Here is a 16,618-nt window from a genome sequence, read left to right as displayed (position 1 = left end):
CGAGGCCAGCCCTGGAGGAAGTGGTTTGTGAAGGAAATGAGATGTGAGCACTCAGCGCCTGCCTTATCGGTCTGGCCGCCTGCCAGCACTGCCGTGGGCGAGCCGGGCTGCTCCCAGGAGCCCGGGGCTGCCAAGGGCTGCGGTGTGGCAGCTGCTCTGGGCTCCTGCCCCAGCCACAGCTCACCACAGGCACCACAGAGCGCTGCAGGCCAGCAGCCGCACCTCTGCCATGCTGGGAGTGTCCTCTCCTCTGTTCCTGGCCAAAATCAGCCCCCCAGGACACCCGTCAGAGCCCAGCCCTTGGCACAGCTGGCAGCACTGGCTGGCAAAGGTCCCTGCTCAGAACGAGCCCAGCCCTTCTTTTGTTCATTTTTATTAGTAAGAGATTGAAAACATAGTTAAATACATTTCTTTGCTGATAATTTACAGCTGTTAGTGCAGCAGAAAATGGGTGCTGTTAAGTCAGTAGCAGTAACTCAGGAGACACAGGCGCTCAGGCTTTGGCCAGCTCCCTGTAGGACAGACAGAACCCAGGCTGTCCAGTCCAGCCCTTGCCCAGCCTCAGGGGATGCCAGGCTGCACCCAGCCCTCAGCTCCTGCAGGAACCAGGGCAGGAGATGGAGCTGGAGCCTTGGTTTGGTGCAGAAAGCAGTTGAGGAGGAGGGAAAGTAGAGCTGCAGGAGGGCAGGTCCAGCACTGGAGGCCTCTCTGAGCCATGGTGGCTTTGGGCAAGGTGTGTCCCCATTGCTGATGGTGACAGCAGTCAGTAAACCACCTCATACACTGTGGCCTTCTTGTCACCAGAGCCCGTCACGATGAATTTGTCGTTGACAGAGATGTCACAGCTCAGGACTGACGAAGACTCCTTAGACTGAGTGAGAGGGCAGGAGGTGAGAGCAGGGCTGCTGCCTGGAGCCACCACAATGCCCCTGCAGAGATTCTTGAGCCCACCTGGAAAATGCTGGCTCCATAGGGCGCCCTCCAGGCGTTGAGCAGGTTGTCCTTCCCCGTGCTCACAAACCACTTCCCTGGGACAGGAGACAGAGTGGGTGTCAGCAGCTGGAACACCATTCAGGGGCTAAACCACAGGGATAAATCTGAGGCTATCCACAGCCCAGGCAGAAAAAAGGGCCCTTGCCTACCACAGGAGGCGAATTTGAGAGAGAGGACACAGCTCTCGTGGAGGTGCAGCTGGTACTTGTCAGGTTTGGTGACGTGCAGGATCTCCACGTTGCTGCTCTCCATGCCCACGGCCAGCCACTCTCCCATGGGGCAGTAGCCCAGGGAAAAGATCTGAGGGGACACACAGGCTCACAGGGTGGCCCAGCAGCAGGTGCCAGCTGGCCCAGGGTGCTCCAGAGGGCTCCAGCCCTACCTGGGAGCTGAAGTCGTGCTGCTGCAGCTGCCGGCCCTCCCGCAGGTCCCAGCAGCGCACGGTGTTGTCCAGACCCCCTGTCCACAGCTTGGTGCCATAGTTAGAGATGTCAATGCAGCTGGCACCGTCTGTGTGGCCTTGAAACTGCCTGGGAAAGAGGGGGATGGAGAGGGAGAGGGCACAGCTGGCAGGGCAGGCAGCACCTGCAGCACGGAGCAAGGGCAGGGCAGCAGTGAGGAGTGCAAGGACAGGCACTGTGCCACGGCCAGGCTCACACACAGGGACAGGCAGGGACATGCTGCAGGGGACAATGAGGGGATCCTGGGCCGAGGAGTCCCCAGCAGTGCTGCCCTGCAGCCCCTGGCCCAAACTCACCTGACCAGGGTCTGGTTCTGCAGGTCCCACACCACGATGTTGCCGTCGCTGCAGCAGGAGAAGCAGACTTTGGCGTCAGGGCTGATGGCCAGGGCGTAGCAGGCGGGGGCAGAGGAGGTGAGCTCAGCCTTGATGCGGGGCGTGGGGGCTGCCAGGTCCCAGATGGACAGGGTGCTGGCCTCCCCCCCCACGATCAGGCTGCGCCCGTCGGGGAGCAGCTTGCAGGAGCGGATGTAGTTGTCACGGTTCTGCACGGGGGGCACAGGCAGCAGGGCAAGGCAAGGAGCACATGGTGAGCACACGGGGCCTGGCAGGAGACACTTCTCCTTCTCCCCCTGCAGCTGGGAAAAGCCCCTCTGTCCCCTGCACTGCAGCAGGGGCACATTCCCCTTGCCAGCCCCAGCCCAAAGGCATTGCTGCTCATCCTCCTCCTCCTCCTCCTCCTCACCAGGCAGTCGAGCTGAGCCACGGCCGTCTTGGTGCCCGGCTGCCCCACGTCCCAGACCTTGACGCAGCCCTTGCCCCCGGTGTAGACGTGTCTGGTGGAGTTGCTGATGGTGACAGCACAGACCACCTCGCCGTGGCTCAGCGTGTGCAGCTGCCGCGCGTGCCGGGGGATGCCGGAGCCCAGCAGGGCGTCGGGGGGGAAAGGCACCGGCTGCATCTGCCCGTCTGCACTGACGTGGAAGGAGTAGGCACTGCAAGGGAGCACAGCAGTGAGGAACACAGCAGGATCCTGCGTGGGCAGGTGCCATGCAGGTCTAACACAGGCAGCATGGTCTGGAGGCAGAGGGCATGGAAGGAGAAGGCACTGGAAGGGAGCAGAGCAGTGAGAAACAGATTAGTGAGGAACAGAGCAGTGAGAAATAAAACAGGATTGTGCATGGGCAGGTGCCACACAGGTCTAACACAGCCAGGATGGTCTGGACGCAGAGGGCATGGAAGGAGAAGGTACTGGACGGGAGCAGAGCAGTGAGAAGGAGTAGGGAAGAAGAGCAAAGGGAAGCAGAGCAGAATCCTGTGTAGACAGGGGCTGGTGCCATGTGGTTCCAACAGGCACCATGGGCACGTGGCACAAACAGCAGCATGTTTTGGAGTCAGAGGTCATGGAAGGAGAAGGCACTAGAAGGGAGCAGAGCAGGATCCTGCATGAACAGGTGCCACACAGGTCCAAAACAGGCAGCACAGTCTGGAGGCAGAGGACATGGAAGGAGAAGGCACTGGAAGAAAGCAGAATGGTGAGAAACAGCAGAATCCTGAGTGGGCAGGTGCCATGCAGGTCCAACACAGGCAGCACAGTTTGGAGGCATAGCCATGAGCAGATGCCAGCTGGGCACACAACAACCACAGCCCAGCTTTCCCTCAGGCTCTGCTCCCTGCTGCCCCCAGCTTGTCCACAGAGCCCAAATTCACCCCCAGAAGCCACCACATCCCCTCCTCTCCCAGCACAGCCCCCATCCAGCCCAGTTTGGAGTCAGAGCCATGGAAGGAGAAGACACTAGAAGGGAGCAGAAGAGAGGCCTGAACAAGCCCTGTGTGATGCCAAGGGCAGGAGGTGATCTCTCTGTTAGCCACACTCAAGGCAAGGTGGAATGTGCCCAAGGCAATGTGGAAGGTGCCAAAGCCAAAAGGTGGAGAGTGCCCAAGCCAAAAGGTGGAAGGTGCCCATTATGCCCTGGCTAATTAAAGGTTTAATTACCCAGCTCCAGCTGCCAGGAATGAAATGGCAGAGCTGGATTCAGGATTGGAGAGCAGCTCTCCCTCAGGTGAGCCCTTGCGAGGGAGATGCTCCCAACTCCCACCTCAGCCCCTTGTCCCCACCCTCCCTGCAACCACTTACGTTTTCCCTCCAGGGAAGGTGGGGAGTGAAGAGGAGAGGGTGGAGGCCCTCAGGTGAGGGTGAGACTCAAATGCCACCTGCACAAAACAAAGGACACATGAGGAGCAGAGCACAGGACACCAAAGCTGTGCTCTGGCCTTTCCCTGCACACCCTGGGACCAGCCTGGCTCTGTGCGAGCCCCCTCCTCACATAGAGTGACAAAGACCAAAATGTGTCCCCACAAACACCAGTGGAAGGAGTAGAGACTTCTCTCAAGATTCCACCAGCCCCACATCCCACCAAGCTGTGCAAGGGAGCCTTTCCTATGGCTGCAAGCCCAGCTGGTGCCCAGGGCACAGGCAGCAGAGCCAGCACACCCAGACCCCTCCTCAGTGACTCACCAGGGGTGAGCGGCCGTGGAGCAGCGTGCTGCTGGCCTGGGGCACTGACAGCTGGGTGCCCGTGCAGAGGCTGGGGCTGGCGTGGGGCACCATGGCCAGGGAGGACGTGAAGGGGCTGGAGGAGCTCAGGGGGCTGCAGAGAGCTGCACGAGGAGAGAGCCACGGCTTGGCCCTGGCGGCACCCGGGGGAGAGGGGGGGACACCTGGTGACTGCACAGACACCCCCTGCGACCCCACAGCCAAGCCCTGAAGCAGCCAGCTTCGAGCAGCCCCACCGAAATGACAATTGAGCAGAGAAAAAGAGATTAAACCCCTGCTGTACCCCAACCACCATACAAGCCCAGCAGGTGTGTGGAAATGGCAGAGGGGCTCCTCTTGGCCATGGTTCATAGCTCTGATCTTGTGGAGCAAAATGGCCCTGCCAGCTCTGCTGGTGGCAGACAGGTCCTGAATCCTCCATCCCATCCCACCAGAGCAGAGCAGAGCAGGCCCTGTGCTGTCCTGGACACTCAGTGACCCCCCTGGACACACTGAAACCCCCAATGCTGTCCTGGACACTCAGTGACACTCCTGGACACTCAGTGACACCCCCATGCTACCCCTGACATTCAGTGACAACCCCTGTGCTCTCTTGGACACTAACTGACACCTCTGGACAGTCAGCGACACCCCTGGACACATTGACCCCCCCCCCCATGCTGTCCCTGTCACTCAGTGACCCCCCTATGCTGTCCCTGTCACTCAGTGACCCCCCTGGACACCCAGTGACCCCCCCATGCTGTCCCTGTCACTCAGTGACCCCCCCATGCTGTCCCTGTCACTCACTGGCGCTGTCGGTGCCCGCTGCCTTGCCCGGGGGTGGCCGGAGCGCGATGGCCGAGCTGGGTCCGGGGCCTGGCGTGAGGGAGTCACGGGCTGGTGAGGAAGAGGAGGGCTTGGAGGTGGCAGTGCTGGCCGCTGAGTGGGTCTGTGCAGCAGAGGGAAGAAGAGCAGCTTCAGCTGTGGGAGCAGAGCCTGGGCCAGGATCTTCCACACCTTGGAGGGTAGAAGGAGCTCCTGGATGGAGCTGGACAAGGATTGCCCATCCAGGTCCCCTCTCCTTTGCCCCTCACATGTCCCTGCTCTCCCCACAGCTGCAAATGCCCCATCCAAGCTTTGAATCACCCCAAACTGCCCCAACCCTGCACTGGGCACATCTGCTGCCCCCTCAAGCAAATTTCCCCTGGCACCAAGAGGATGCCTGGCATGAACTGGCCTCTCCAATCCCCACAGCTATTTCACTCCTTGCTTTTTTTTTTTTTTTTTTTTTTTTTCCCTGCCTGCCTCTCCTATTTCTTCTGCTTTTTTTTCTGTCTGGGGATTTTGTCGACACCAGCAAAGGAGAGAAAAAAAAAAAAAATTAATAACAGAGAAAAGCTCCGTGCTGTGCTGGCAGATTGCTCAGGGCGCTTTGTCTGCTCTAATCCGATTGTGCTGGGGAGCTGCTGCTCGCTGCTGCCCACAGCCCCCAGCTGGCTCCTGACCCCAGATGGGGGGACAGATCACTCGGTCCCTGCGGTGGCTGAGAGGCCAAGGAGTGGCAGAAACATCCCTCCCTCCCCCTTCCCACATGCTGATGTTTCAATCTGAGCGCTGGACTGGTGCTTGGCAAGGAAAAGGAAAAAAAAAAAAAAAAAAAAAACCACACAGAAGCAGCAAAAAAAAAAAAAAAAAGGAGGAAAAATCAATTGCTGTGAGCAGCTCTGGGGAGAATCCTGCAGGCAGATGGGTGGAGAGCACTGCAGAGCTGTGCTGTGCCCAGCAGCGCTCCCCCTGCCCCGAGGGCACGGATCTGTTCCCAATGGGCACAAACCCAGCATTCCTATCCGGCTGTATATGGCATTCCAGACTGGCCATAATGAGAAATTCCCACCCCAGCCCCGGGGCTGCTCACCGGGCTCTGCTCCCGGTGCTCCCCGCTGGAACCCCCGACGGACGTGGGGCTCGGGGGGCGGCTCCGGGGGCTGCCGGGCTCCGAGGGCGGGTCCTGGGGGGAGAACAGCGCTGTGGGAAGCAGGAACAGCCCTGGGTAGGAGGGCAGGGTCCCTGGGGAGCCAGCACCACCCCATCAGTGCCCTCGGTCTGATGAGGAGCATCCGCGCTGCGTTCTGCTCCCCTGGATGAGAAACGGCCTCGGTTTTGCTCTTTGGATAAAATGAGAGGTGACAGCAGGTTCAGAGGACACTGGTGGCCAGGGATGCTTTCACAAGGAGGGATGGGGATCAGCACACACGAGGAGCTGAGACAGGGCTGCCATTTCAGAGGCAAGGCCACCCCTCAGCTCTTGCACTGCCGTTCAACCAGGTCTGTGACATTTTATCAGCACAATGAGCAGATTTCATAAGCCTCATTTGCTGCAGAAATTCCTCCTGATCTTCCTTTCAGGGCTTGCATTTCCTTAGGAAGTGGCACAAAAAGACCTTATATCTTTCTCTCCCCTCTGTCTTCTGAAAAGGGAATAACCACATCCCCAAAAACATCTTTTCTACCAAGAACAGTGGTGGTGGCTGGGATCAAGATCAAGGTGTGCCTCAGTCAGGAAAGGCTGTATCAGAAGCAGAATGTGGCAGTTCCATGGCAGAAGACTGGAATTCAGTGAGGTGAGTTAAAGTTGAGGCTGCTCAAGGGCCAGGCAGGGCAGGAAGGGGCTCAAGGCCTGGGGCTGGCAGTGCCAGGGTGTGCCATGAGGCTCCTGCCACCTCCACCCACAGGAGCTGCCAGCAGTGAGCCCAGCTCCATGGAGCTTTCATCCCAGCTTATCAGCCTCCCCATATGGGATGCTGCAGCAAAGGGGCTGACAGGGGATTGCGAAGCAGAGCCAAGCCTGTGGCTGGCAAAGCTGAGCCCTGGCTGGCACAGCCCTCCCAGAGCAGTGGGAGTGGAATCAGTCTTGGCTGGCACAACGCACTGGAGCAGGGCTGGCACGTGTCCTGGCTGGCCACAACGAGCTGCAGCCTAAAGAACCCCAAAGCTGGGCAACCAGAGCCCTAAACCCAATCCCTGCAGCTAGAGGAGGATGCCTTGCCAGGCTCTGAGGGCTCACCTCATCCACCACCAGGTTGTCGTCACTCTTGTCCCCACCGCTGTCCTGCGAGGAGGGAGAAACCCAGAAGGGCTCAGTCAGCACAGGGAGATGCTGGAGCAGGCTCTGTTCTGCCCCAGAGTGATCCATTTTCTCCTGTACATCACTCCCAGGACCCATTTTCTCCTGTACATCCCTCCCTGGACCAACACCAGCCAGTTCTGCTGGCAGTGACCCAGCCTTGGGCTGAGGGGCCTCCCTGGGGCTCCTCGTTTGCTTTGTTCTTGCTCCCTGAGCAGCAGGGTGGGCACAGGGCTGCCCAGCCCCCTCCCCAGCCCAGCCCCAGCCCTTGGGGCACTCACAGAATGCCCAGGCAGCTCCTTCTCCTCCCTCTTCCTCTTCAGCCCCGTGCGCTGCTCGTCGGGCAGGCTCTCGGCAGGGGAAGATGAAACGCTCTGAGGCAGAGGGGAAAAAGGTGAGAGAGCCACTGTGAGGGCAGGCAGCCACCCCTCAGCTCTCAGTGGGGCCAGACCCTGCCCCACTACCACCTCCATCCTGTAAAAGCATCCCCCAGGCTGCTGGGAAGGACCCCAGAACCCCAAGCTGAGTGAGGGAGATCCAGCCCTGCAGAGACAACAAGCAGAAAATTCCCACTGGAGCTGTGTTGGCTTCACCTCAACCCTGCCAGGAGGTTTTGGAAGCAGAATGGGGCTGAGCAGGAGGAAGAGCCCTCCCCAGGTGCTGCTGGCAGCTGCAGGGGTGTCACACGTGCCCTGGCATCCCCACACTGGTGACAATGCAGCCAGAGGTGACAGAGATGCCCCATGGCAGGGCTCCCTGCAGCTGACTGCTCCTGGGTGTGCCTGGGCACTGATGGCATCACAAACACCTCCTCTCCTTCAGATCGATGCCTGCAATTCCCCAGCAGAGATCATTAACCCTTCCTTCCCCTGCCTGGACCCTGGATTGTGCAGAGCTGCTGTGGAGCTTGGGAAGGGACTCACAGAATCACAGCTCTGGGACTGGGGGGATCCTAAAAGGATCCTCCTAAAAGGGAGGGGGCAGCCAAGGACTGCAGAGGGGCTGAGAGCTCTGAGCCCTTCTCAGAATGATTCCTAAACTAGAAACTCCTTGAAAAGGACAGAGCTGGTTATTTTGGGAGCAGCCCTTGATCTTTAGCTCCTTGCATCAGCAAAGACTGAATTGAGGTGGCCCAGAAGCTGCAGTTACAAAACCCTGATGCAAACACAGCCCACCCAGGCCAGCAAAGCTCACCCAGCAGCCCCATCCCTTCCCAGGAGCCAGTGGCCAGCTTGGAGCACACTGGAGATGCCACCAGGGCCAGCTGAGGCCACTGGCCTGCCACAACTTACCCTGCTTGGGGTGAGCTCTGGATGCAGGCAGCAGCAGGGAGAACATCCCAGGTCCATGTCAGGGCAGAGGGGAGGACAGGGAGAGGTTGTTAATGCCAAGCCTGTGCCACTCATACCCAGGCAGGAAGGACAGAGGGGCACAGCAGGGCAAATCAGGAAACAGCAGGACAGATGTTTAGAAAACAAACAAACAAAAAAAATCACAACTGATTTCCCAATTTGCCCACCTGAAATGTGGATTTTGTGCTGTCTAAAGGGAGGTCAGCACTTTGTTGCTCCTCAGGGAAGCAGGGGAATCTCTACCCACCCACCTCCTTCCAAGAGCTCTGAAATCCCTTCCCCAGACATGAAAACATATCCAAAGGCCCCAGGAGGGGAGAGCTGGCCAGCTGAGATCCCCTGAATCACACCCATCCCATTTCCTTAGGAAGCCATGCCTAAAAGCCCTGCTTGGAAACTCTCTGAGGCTTTTTGGACATGAACAGCAAAGCAAGTCCACTTCCCTGAGCCCAGGGAAGGAGTGCCAGGCATTTACTGCAAATCCAAGCCCAGGGAACACATTTACTGCAGACCCAAGCACAGGGCTGTGGGCTGGCCTTCAGCAACCTTCCCTGGCTGATTTTTGCTCCTAAAGATCCACCAGCATTTAGAGAGAATGAGTCCAGGTCTCTGCTGGCAAGGAGAAGCAGGCAGGGATGGGAAGCTGAGGGATTCCTGTAGGCACTGCTCCAAGGCCATGGTCTGGAGTGGGACCAGATGCCTGCCATCAACCCTGTGCACCCCTGGCTCAGCTTGACTCACACCAGCTCTATGGCAGAGCACTGAGGATTAACCCCAGACAGATGGAGCATTTCAGTCTTTTCCTTTTTTTTTTTTTTTTTTTTTTTTAATAAGGAATGGCCCTCACCACAGCCAGACACCCAGGCTGAGAGAAGTTCTGGCTGCCTGGGCTCTGAGGGTTAAGCAGGCTCAGCACAGCACAGCCTGCTTTTATTCTCTCTCTCTCTCTCTGGACTTTGTTTTCCTCCTTTGTGGAAGCCATCCTTAAAGAAACACGGGCAGGATTTGAGCTGCAGACAGCTGTGTGCAGAGAGGGGGGGCAGAGCTGCCACCAACAGCTTCCTGCTGCTCTTTTCACCACCTTGAAATCCTGCAGGCCAAGCCAGACCATGAGAACCTGCAGCAAACCCCACCCATGCCTGGCTTTGCTGCTGCTCTGGGGTCCTGACCCAAGTGCATTTCAGTCAGCACCTTCCCCAGGGGAGTGTGCAGGGAAATGTGCAGGGAAATATCACTCCTGCTAAATCTGGCTGCCTGTTCCCAGCCCACAGAGCCTCTCTCCTTGTCCCAGCCTCTCTCAGCACAACCACTGTGCTCTGAAAAGGTGATTTGAGCTCAGAGCAGCTCCTCCTTTGTGCAACAGGCCAGGAGGAGAGCTGGGCACAGTTACTCATTTGGCCCAGGCCTGCCAGTAGCATTCAGAGCACTGATTTAATGATGATTAAATATTGATGATGTTTGGAAGGCACTCGCTGATCCTGACAGGAGGAGGCACCCATCTGGACTAGGAATTAGTGTAATTTACAGGGCACAACACACCCAATGAGGCTCTGCTCTCTGAATTCCTTGCCCCAGGCTTGTGGCTGTCACAGTTTCTACCAAGGGCTTGCAACAGAATTTTCCTTAAAAGTCTCATCTTTAAGTATCAGATCTTGGTGTAAAAAGAGAGGATTTCTTTGTGGTGGGGATCTCATGCACTGGAAATACCCAGGGGAGCAGGGAGAGCTGTGTGTGGGCACAAACACTTGCCCAGGGCTGCACACACAGCATCACTGCAGAGCAGCCACAAACACAGCCAGCCTCCTGGGGCTGCAGGCATTCCATTCCATGAATTTGCCATCCCCGGGGGATGCAGCAGCCAGGAGCCTCGGCAAAGAGGCAAAACAGCATCCCAGCCTTTCAAGGGTTAACCCAGCTGTGCTTCTTCCCCTTACCTCTGCTCTCCCCAGGCTGGGCCACTCTGTGCTCCTTGGCCAGCTGAACCTGAGCCATCAGCGCCCCGGAGAGGGCCAGGAGCCCCGAGCTGGCCGTGCTCAGGCTGGGGGGCTGAGTGCTGGAGGGGTGGGGGACCAGCGGGAGGGGGGCTGCGTGCTGGGAGAGCTGCTGGAGCTGCTGCTGCTGAAAGAGAAAGAGCAAACGGTGCTGGATGTGGATGTGGAGGAGGCAGCCACGGCCCGGCCCTCCCCTCCCCTCCCTGCAGGGTGCAAAGCTCATGGGATGAGACAGGGATGGCAATGGGGAGGGGGCAGCGGAGCTCTGGGGGCTGCACAGGCTGGGTCAGACCCCTGCCCCTTCCCCCGGGGCTGTCTGGGCTCTGCAGGCTCAGCACAGCCTCTTTTATTCCCCCTCTGGACTTTGTTTTCCTCCTGTTCCCCTTCCACCCTTGAGTCTCTCCCTGCAGACACGACCCCAGGCCATGGCTGTGCCACAGGGCACCCAACACCTTCAGGACACTGTGGATAATCCCTTCTCCTCAATGGGTGTATTAAAATAGTAAAAACCCTCAAAACAGTAAAAAAATGGGTGTTTCAAAATAGTAAAAACCCTTAAAAAGTAAAAATGGATGTACTAAAATAGTAAAACCCTTTAAATAGTAAAAAATGGGTGTGTCAAAATAGTGAAAACCCCTTAAATAGTAAAAAATGGAAAATGGGCGTATTAAAATAGTAAAAACCCTTAAACAATAAAAAATGGGTGTGTCAAATAGTAAAAACCCTTAAATAGTAAATAATGGGTGTATCAAAATAGTAAAAGCCCTTAAATAGTAAAAAATGGGTGTGTCAAAATAGTGAAAACCCTTAAATAGTAAAAAATGGAAAATGGGCGTATTAAAATAGTAAAAACCCTTAAATAGTAAAAAATGGGCATATTAAAATAGTAAAAACCCTTAAACAATAAAAAAATGGGTGTTTCAAAATAGTAAAAACCGTTAAATAGTAAATAATGGGTGTGTCAAATAGTAAAAACCCTTAAATAGTAAAAAATAAGTGTACTAAAATAGTAAAAACCCTTAAATAGTAAAAAATGGAAAATGGGTGTATCAAAATAGTAAAAGCCCTTAAATAGTAAAAAATGGGCATATTAAAATAGTAAAACCCCTTAAATAGTAAATAATGGGTGTGTCAACTAGTAAAAACCCTTAAATAGTAAAAAATGGGTGTGTCAAAATAGTGAAAACCCTTCAATAGTAAAAAATGGAAAATGGGTGTATCAAAATAGTAAAAGCCCTTAAATAGTAAAAAATGGGTGTGTCAAAATAGTAAAAGCCCTTAAATAGTAAATAATGGGTGTGTCAACTAGTAAAAACCCTTAAATAGTAACAAATGGGTGTGTCAAACTGGTAAAAACCCTTAAATAGTAAAAAATGGGTGTATCAAACTAGTAAAAAAATGGATGCATTAAAAGATTAAAAATTTCCCCCATCACTGCAAATCCCAAACCCCAGGCAGGGAAGAGTTTTTGCCCCCAGGCAGGCAGTGCAACTCACCCCGACGATGCTGTTGAGCTCGCCCATGGTCACCTGCTTGGCCCGTTCCACTGCCTGCAGGACCTGCTGCTGGTGCTGGGCAGAAGAGCACAGGGTGGTCACACCCTGCTCCTGCCCCAGGGAGCTCCACACTGCCCCACCCTTCCCTGCACAGCCCCTTCTCCCTCCCCTCCAGCCCAGGCTTGAAGTTTTCCTCCCCAAAACCTCCCGTGGTTCAGGCAGGAGTTGGCTCTGGCTTCTTGGGAATGGGCAAATCAATCTGCTGCATCCTCCTTACCTCCTGTGTCAGGAAGGGAATGATCTGGGCACAAATGGCACTCAGCCTCTTGACAATCTCTGCCTGAAGGAGGACAGCAGGAATCAGCAGGTATCACCATGGATGGAGGGCTCTGATCCCCATCCTGTCCCCCCTCCTGCAAACACAAGCTCTGCAGAGGATGAAACTCTCCCCACCCAGGGAAATTCTCCTGCTGCCTCTGCATCCCTGTGGGATTTCCCAAACTGCTGCCAGGCACAGGGGAGGGACCCCAGGCCTCAAGCCCTGCGTGGCCCCAGGCCAAGGCAAGCTCCAAGCTGTCAGTCCCTGCAGCCCAGCTGCCTTTGCTCAGCCCAAACCCATCCTGGCTTTGCGGGCAGGGACAGAGGGGAGCCGAGCCACAGGAGCTGGCAGGGAGCCCTGCCTGTGCCTTCCCTTCCCAAACATCCAGCTCCAAGCCAGGCAGAGCAAGCAGGATGCAGAGCTGCACAGATTCAGCCCTCTTGGAACGGTACCAGTAAATCCCTCATGGCTCTCTGGTTGTGCCTGCCCTGATCTGGAGCAGGACTCCACTCCCAGCCTCACCAAACCCTGGGACAGCTCCCTCTGCTCCTTCAGAGGCACAAAACACCCCCAGAGCTGCCCCTGCCCACGGGGGAATGCAGAAAACCCGGTGCATCCTCCGAGGAGAGGCTCTGTGGTTGCAGACAAACCCACAGCAGGGCAAGCAGCACTTCTGAGGAAAGGGGCTGTGACTCCAAGAGAAAACCCCACATTTCCTGGGGAAAACTGTAAATGCAGCCCGAGGCTGGCTGCTCTGAAGGGTTTTATCAGCTCAGGTTTCTGACAATCCCCGCCGGTGCTGCAGAGGTCAAAGCAGGCTGGGAGCCAAGGGAGAACAAAGGGAACATTTCCCTGCTGTGCCCCAGAGCCAGCAGCACCCTGTGCTCACCCGCAGCTCCCAGCTGCTCTCCCACTGTGCCCACAGATCCTGAGACCCCCTCCTGCCCAGGCTCCCACTCCTCGACCCCTTGGCCACCACCTCATGGGCAGAACCCTCATCCCCACCTGGCTTTGGCCACCCCTGGCTCAAATTCCCACTGGATTTTGGGGTGTGTAAGGGTGGCAGGAATGTGGGCCCCAGCAGGCTCCCTGCTAACAAAAGGAGCAAACTCGGAGGGGCTGAGCCAGCTGGAGGGATATGGCAGTTGACTTGCCACTTTGTCAGGCATTGGTCCAAACTAATTTCCCTGGCAGAGAGCCCATGATGACTAGATTGATAAATCTGAAGAGGGAAAGCAAATTAAGGCTGGAACAAAAGGGGAACCAGGGAAGGGTGAAAACACTCCTCTGGCTTTGGGAAAGGAAAAGGGGATTAAGGAAAAAAAAAAAATAAAAGAAAGACAATCCATTTGCCTCTGGGCTCTAGCTCCTGCTGTTTCCTCCACATCCCTCCTTCAAGTGGGGCCCCAGGGAAGCACTGCAGGGAGGCACCAGGGCTCACAGCAGGGCTCTGAGTGCTTCTCTTTGGGACGGGGAACTCAATAACACATCCTGACAACTGCTGCATCCCTCTGCAAGGCAGTCCCTGTGTCACTTAGAGCCATTAGAGCTACAGGGCTCAAGGGAGATCATTTTCCAACAAAGTCTCCAACCTCAGCCTCTAGCCACCCTCCCAGCCCCCCTGCACTTACCTGCTTGTGCATTTCAATGTTGAGGCCGTAGGACATCTCGTAGTACTGAGAGGAAAAGCAAAAAGCACAGCACAGCCTGGTTAGGAGCTGTCCAGAGCAGCTGGCCCAGGACCAGCCCGGGGTTTGGCTGCCTCCAGCCCTGAGGAATGGCTGGGACACTGTGCCAGGAGCCTGGGATAAGGCAGGGAGCAGGCACAGGCTGTTTATTTACACCTGCAATTTGTGTAAGCCACGGGAAACCAGTTCTGCTGCCCCCCAGATCCTGTCCTGGCTCTTGGAATCTGTTCCAGATTTCACCATTCAGCAGCCGCCATGACTCTGACCCCAATCCCCACACCTGGGCAGAAAAGGACACCAGAGGATCTGCTGTCCTCCAGCAAAACCTGTTCCAAAGGCAGGAAAGCACTTCTGGAAATCCCTGTGAGCCTCAGGGATGTGGGGAGGGATCCCAGCTGAGGGGTGAGAGGAACATGCCCTGCAATATCAACACCCAGCCTCACAGGCAGGGCTGTGCTCACCCCTGGGATATTCTTTGCCCAAATTCCCATCTTTTTGCCTCTTGGATGGTGCAACTTGGGTCCCCCCTTTCCCCAGAGGGGCCAGTAAGGTCAGGTGATGAAGGAAAAGGAGCTGCTGTGCTGTCCCCCCATCCTCTTCCTCCCAGCAGCTCCTGGCAGGCTCCGAGTGATGGTCAGTCTGTCCTGGGGCCTTTTAACCCTTCATTGGCAACTGCTCCTTCCCCTTCCACCCAAACCACGAGCTTTGGAACATCAGTTCTTAAATATCCACCCCTTGGGAGAAAGAGAGGGAAGAGCTGGGAGCTCTCTTACAAGGCCAGATAGAAAAAGGTTAAAAAAAAAAAAAAAAAAAAGAGAAACAAAACCTATGGCAGGATTCCCGGGCTCAAGCAGCACTGAGCACCAAGAGAAATGGTGATTAACTCCTTCCTGCCCCACATCTCCCCAGCCTCAAGGTGAGCACTGGGCAGTGCTGAGAGGAGCCCCAGCAGCCAGATGTGTGTGAGGGCAGCAGAAGTGGGGACAGCCCTTCAGAGGACACGGCAGGGGACAGCTCACCATGACATAATGCCTCTGCATCTCTGTCTTCTCGCTCACCAGCTTCTCACACTCCAGCTTCAGGCTGCAAAGAGGAGCCAGGGCTTCCATTCATGGACCTGCAGCAGCTCCTGCCCCATCCCTGGGGCAAGCCCAGCACATCTCCTGCCTGTCCCTGCGTGCTGCAGGGGTGTCTTACACCCACCCTGCCCGGGGCACCTGCAGGGCTGTCACACACCTGTAGCACCCACCCAGAGCTCTGTGCCCTCCCTGCCCCTACACCCAGCTCAGCCAGAGGAAATTTGGCTGATCATCCCCTTGGGACCCCCACTCAAGACGGGCTCCCCAGCTCTCACTTTCACGCTGTCCCCCAGCCCAAACCCCTCTCACCTTGCTCCTTCTGCACAGACGAGGCTCTGTCCCCACCATCCACCCCTCCAGAGCCTGCTCCCAAATCTGATCCATTTAGGACTCAAGGCTGGGTGCCACCAGCAGAGCAGCAGCTCTGGGGAGCGCCTGGCCCCAAAGCTGCTCCTGTGACAACTCTGATGGCTTCACTCCGTCCTTAAAGACCACACTGCGCTCCTGAAGGAGCTCTCCTCCTCCTCCTTCCCCCGTTATCCCCCCGCACTCAGCCCAGCCCATCCCGGTCCCACCGGCCCTGGTCCCACCTGTGGTACTGCGCCTGCAGGAACTGAAACTCCTCCTTGATTCGCTCGCAGATTTCCAGCACCGAGAACTTGAAGGGCTGCCCGGGCTGTAGAGGAGAGACAGCCCGGCTGTGGAGGCTGCGGCTCGGCCCCGCGGCCCGGCCCGGCCCCGCCGCCCCCGCGGCACTTACCGGGTGCCGTCCCTGAGGGAACATCCTGAGGGCTCCCGGCCCCGCCGCTCCCGGGGCGCTGCTGCCGCTCCCGCTCCCCCGGGCGTGCCGGGGCTCGGCGGGGAGCCGGGGTTTGGCCGAGCGGCGCTCCCGGGGTCTCGTTCCGGGGCCGGGGCGGGGCTGAGGCGGCCCCGGTGCGGGGGGGAGCGGCCGCTCGGCCCCGCGCGCCCCGGCCGCCCGCGCCCGCTTAAGGAGGCGCGCTCCCGCGGGGCTCGGGACACCGGAGCTCCCGCGCCCGCCGAGGCGCCGAGCGACCGCGGCAATGCTGGAGATCGAGGGGAGCCCGGGGAAGGCGCCGGCTCTGGAGATGCCGCTGCTGTCCCGAACGGAGCCGCTCGGGTGGTGCCCGCCTGCACTGCCGCCCCAGACCGGGGCTCACCGGGCGCTGCCCCCGAACCCGCCACGCTCGTGTCCCCCAACGCGGTGCGGAGCTTCCCCCGTCCCCGGAGCAGCTCGGTCCCCGGGGAGTGACGCCGGGCGCTGCCACCGCCCCCGACGCTGCGAGCGGAGGTGGCACCGGCCACCGGCGGGGCAGCGCCCGGAGGCGGACATCACAAACAAGTGCAGCCGGACAGTGCCTGCCGGGCCGGGGACCCCAGGACAGCGGGCTCCGGTGTACAGTGGGGCCGGGGTCCCTCGGGACCAGCCCTCCATGTGCCCGGAGCAGCCCCATCGGGAGGAGCGGGCACGGCGGGGCTGCCCCATCCCGTCCCCTCCGCCCGCTCCACCTTAACCGGCCCGCAGCCCGCAGCGGCGGCGCTCGCACCGGCCATTGGCTGCC

At 57.7% G+C, this 16,618-nt stretch overlaps 1 protein-coding gene across 1 annotated transcript; it reads right to left on the bottom strand.

Annotated features, from left to right (window-relative positions):
* Positions 1–357: 357 nt before the first annotated feature.
* TLE2 (TLE family member 2, transcriptional corepressor) lies at positions 358–15,956 on the bottom strand. Its single transcript, XM_059489597.1, has 20 exons — positions 15,799–15,956; positions 15,629–15,714; positions 14,979–15,042; positions 13,903–13,947; positions 12,230–12,292; positions 11,953–12,027; positions 10,400–10,583; positions 8,406–8,422; positions 7,395–7,487; positions 7,054–7,098; positions 5,905–5,997; positions 4,797–4,938; positions 3,972–4,114; positions 3,591–3,667; positions 2,199–2,448; positions 1,751–1,998; positions 1,376–1,523; positions 1,143–1,293; positions 952–1,028; positions 358–871 (listed from the first exon to the last, which is right to left on the bottom strand). The coding sequence occupies exons 1-20, from the start codon at positions 15,820–15,822 to the stop codon at positions 764–766; spliced, it is 2,133 nt and encodes a 710-aa protein (XP_059345580.1). The 5' UTR covers positions 15,823–15,956; the 3' UTR covers positions 358–763.
* Between the last annotated feature and the right edge of the window lie 662 nt (positions 15,957–16,618).

Source organism: Ammospiza nelsoni, chromosome 27 (assembly GCF_027579445.1).
Source record: "Ammospiza nelsoni isolate bAmmNel1 chromosome 27, bAmmNel1.pri, whole genome shotgun sequence".
NCBI classification, from domain to species: domain Eukaryota; kingdom Metazoa; phylum Chordata; class Aves; order Passeriformes; family Passerellidae; genus Ammospiza; species Ammospiza nelsoni.
Note: the sequence above shows the minus strand (reverse complement) of the source record. Positions and strands in the feature narration are given on the sequence as shown.